We start from the raw sequence: 2808 nt of genomic DNA, 5'->3' as shown, positions 1-2808 counted from the left end.
ATATGCTATAATTGGGTTTAGAGTTTAAGTATATTATGGTAAATATGAGATATTTTAATTTTTACTCCCTCAATTTTTCTTTTTAAGGGTTTAATTTTAGTTATATGTGCTGACCCCAATTTCTTATATTTAATAAAATTTAACTTTTAGATTCGGGAAAAAACACAAGAATAATAATTATACTGTTAAGCAGCCAAACTCCATAACACAAACTCCAAGGATATGAAGAGACATCTTATATTAAAATTAAAGGAAACACGAGAGACTTGCATCACTCAACACTCTAAGGCTGCGGGCTACATGTTTTTCTTTATTGCAGCCGCTTCAGCTTCTACAGCAGTTAAAAAAAAAAAAAAAAAACTAAAAACATTACCACAGACACCACTTTCCAGTTTCCCCCATCTCAACTTCAGATTTTCCCGAGAAAATATAGGAAAACAGAAGGCGGGAAACACTGCAAATAGTAATATATTAAAACAAAATTAATTTTTTTTTAAAATAATGATAATAAATTATGGGTATGATGAGAAAAAATCAGACGCGGAAATTCTTTCCCGTGAAGGTCTGACCGAACTGCCAATTGGATGGTGCTATGTTCCATGAAGTAGACGTGCGCCTATCGCTGCCAGTCACCCTAAACGAAAGAGCCTGTCCCACTAGAACTGCGTTTGATTGCCAATTTTGCCCCCAGTTTCTGCTCATGCTTTGCCACTCTGTCTTTGATCCCTTGATGCTCACCTTCACTATGTCCCCTGCACCTGCGACGTTCGTGATCAGTACCAGATTGAAGTAACGGAAACCGTTGATTGTGAATCTGATTCCTCCTTGCTTCCTACATGGTACCCTGCAAAACCCAACAACAATATCTAAATTACCATATTGCCTGTTATCGTTGCGCTGTCATAGCATAAGGTTAGGGTTATTTTCGTATTTTAAACCGGCACGAGAGCTAAAAAGTAGAAACGGATTTCGTTGTTTCTTTTGAATGCGTAAAGCGTCAAGGATGGATTCTCTCTGCCCGCACCCGCAATTAGCCATACCGCTTATACCTTCGACCCCCAATTTGTTTCCCGAGAAAAGTTACAGGGCAAAAGTAAATGCCATGACAAATATGGCTCTCACCGTTGTCAAAATAAACATCGAATTTCGAAATTACAGTGATTTACGCAGTGGTGATTAAAAATATTCACAAAATTGAACCCAAAAGGAGTATGTGAATTTCTGAAAGTTTGTTGAGCGCAAGTCTTAAAAGAAAAGCAGAGATGCTTAGTGCACTCACCGGCGATATGTTACCGGGACAATTCCAGCACGGTACTCAGCAATCTTGAGAAACATGGGCATGGCCAGATCGAAATGGGAGCGGGGTGGGTTGCACCACCCACCATTGTCGCTAGGCAGAGCGTAGTTTGGAGGACAGAAGTTGGTCGCAGTCACAAAGATGGATGGGCTACCAGGATTGCACCATCTGGGATCGTTTGCGCATTTGATCTCAAAGCAAGCACCGCAACTGAGGCCATTGTTGAAGAGTGCTGTGCTCAACGCTGCTGTGTTGACTCCATACCCTTGGCTGTAAAGATTCCCATACCCACAAGCACCACCTGCGCAGATAATAGTGGATAAACAGAAATTAACCTTTGTGGGTTTCAAAGGCGATTCTCTTTGAAATTTTAGCTATAAAACAGAGAGAATGATGATTTTGCAACAATAATAGAAAAATGCAGGCCATCTTGAATAAAATGGCTATGATTTAACAAAATGCAGAGTTGATACCTCGTTTTTCAAAAGGAAACAGAGTAACAGAAGATTCTCTCCGTCGGCGTAAATGAGAAGTAAAGAAGTACAAGAGACCTAGTAGTTGAATGGAAATAAAACCTACCCATAGTTCCAGAGGCGTCGCTGCCGCCATAGAAAGTAGCATGGGCACTTTCCCAAGCGCCGCCGGTGTAAACCCCGGGGATTCTTGCATTAGCCAGCGAGAAAAAGGACAGCAGAGAAAAAATGCAGAGGAGATGAGCCATTTGAGAGAGAGAGAGAGAGAGAGAGAGAGAGAGAGATAGAGAGAAGGGAAGAAGATGGGAGGGAATGAGGAAAGCGGGAAGAAGGTTGGGGGGGTATTTATCGAGAAGACGGGAGGGGAGGAATCAGCTCTGAAAAGCTATCACTCTGTAATTAATGCCATTTGCCGTGGCGTGGCGTAAATTCATTTTGAGCAATTTTCACTTTGCATTATTTTTTCTAAAAAATATAGTGAGAACTGAGAATGAAGCCTTTTTGCCATCTGAGTTGAGACCTCACAGAGCTGTAAGTTTAACAGCGCAAAATGGGAATGCATGTGGCCCACACACATGGGCATTTCATGTTATTTTTGATTGGTGAGCCACTGCCTACTTGAAGTAAAATCCTATTAAAAAAATAAATAAATATAAACATAACAACTTAATATTTGTTTCACATAAAAAAATATTTTTCATATTTCTTAATATTTTTAAAATAAAAATTAATTAATAAAATATATTCTATTAATCAAGAGGAAAATAATTTTTAAAATATTTTTATAATTTTATTAATATATTTTATTTTTTAAATTAAAATTAAATAATAAAAAATAAATTACTTTGTTAAAAAATATTTTTCATAAAAAATATCTTTAAAAAATATTTTATATAAAAAATATTTTTCAAATGTAAATTATTTTTTAAAATAAATGGAGTTTAAATATAATATTTAAATTAATCCTTTTAAATCATAATTTTTTAAAAATTTATTTAAATGATATAAAAAAATATTTTATTAAATAAATTAAATTTT

General features: G+C 36.1%; 1 protein-coding gene across 1 annotated transcript; it reads right to left on the bottom strand.

Annotated features, from left to right (window-relative positions):
- Positions 1 to 219: 219 nt before the first annotated feature.
- LOC110620381 (expansin-A4) lies at positions 220 to 2102 on the bottom strand. Its single transcript, XM_021764091.2, has 3 exons — positions 1877 to 2102; positions 1280 to 1598; positions 220 to 844 (listed from the first exon to the last, which is right to left on the bottom strand). Exons 1-3 carry the CDS (start codon positions 2016 to 2018, stop codon positions 535 to 537), a joined length of 771 nt encoding a protein of 256 aa, XP_021619783.1. The 5' UTR covers positions 2019 to 2102; the 3' UTR covers positions 220 to 534.
- Between the last annotated feature and the right edge of the window lie 706 nt (positions 2103 to 2808).

The sequence above is a fragment of the Manihot esculenta genome, chromosome 8 (genome assembly GCF_001659605.2).
Source record: "Manihot esculenta cultivar AM560-2 chromosome 8, M.esculenta_v8, whole genome shotgun sequence".
Classification (NCBI taxonomy): Eukaryota; Viridiplantae; Streptophyta; class Magnoliopsida; order Malpighiales; family Euphorbiaceae; genus Manihot; species Manihot esculenta.
This window is presented reverse-complemented; position numbering and strand designations above follow the sequence as displayed.

Coding starts and splice junctions, on each gene's coding strand:
- LOC110620381 (XM_021764091.2), bottom strand. CDS start 2,018: ATGGCTCATCTCCTCTGCATTTTTTCTCTGCTGTCCTTTTTCTCGCTG. Junction 1,599..1,876: donor CGACGCCTCTGGAACTATGG/GTAGGTTTTATT, acceptor TTATCTGCGCAG/GTGGTGCTTGTGGGTATGGG. Junction 845..1,279: donor GTCCCGGTAACATATCGCCG/GTGAGTGCACTA, acceptor TGGGTTTTGCAG/GGTACCATGTAGGAAGCAAG.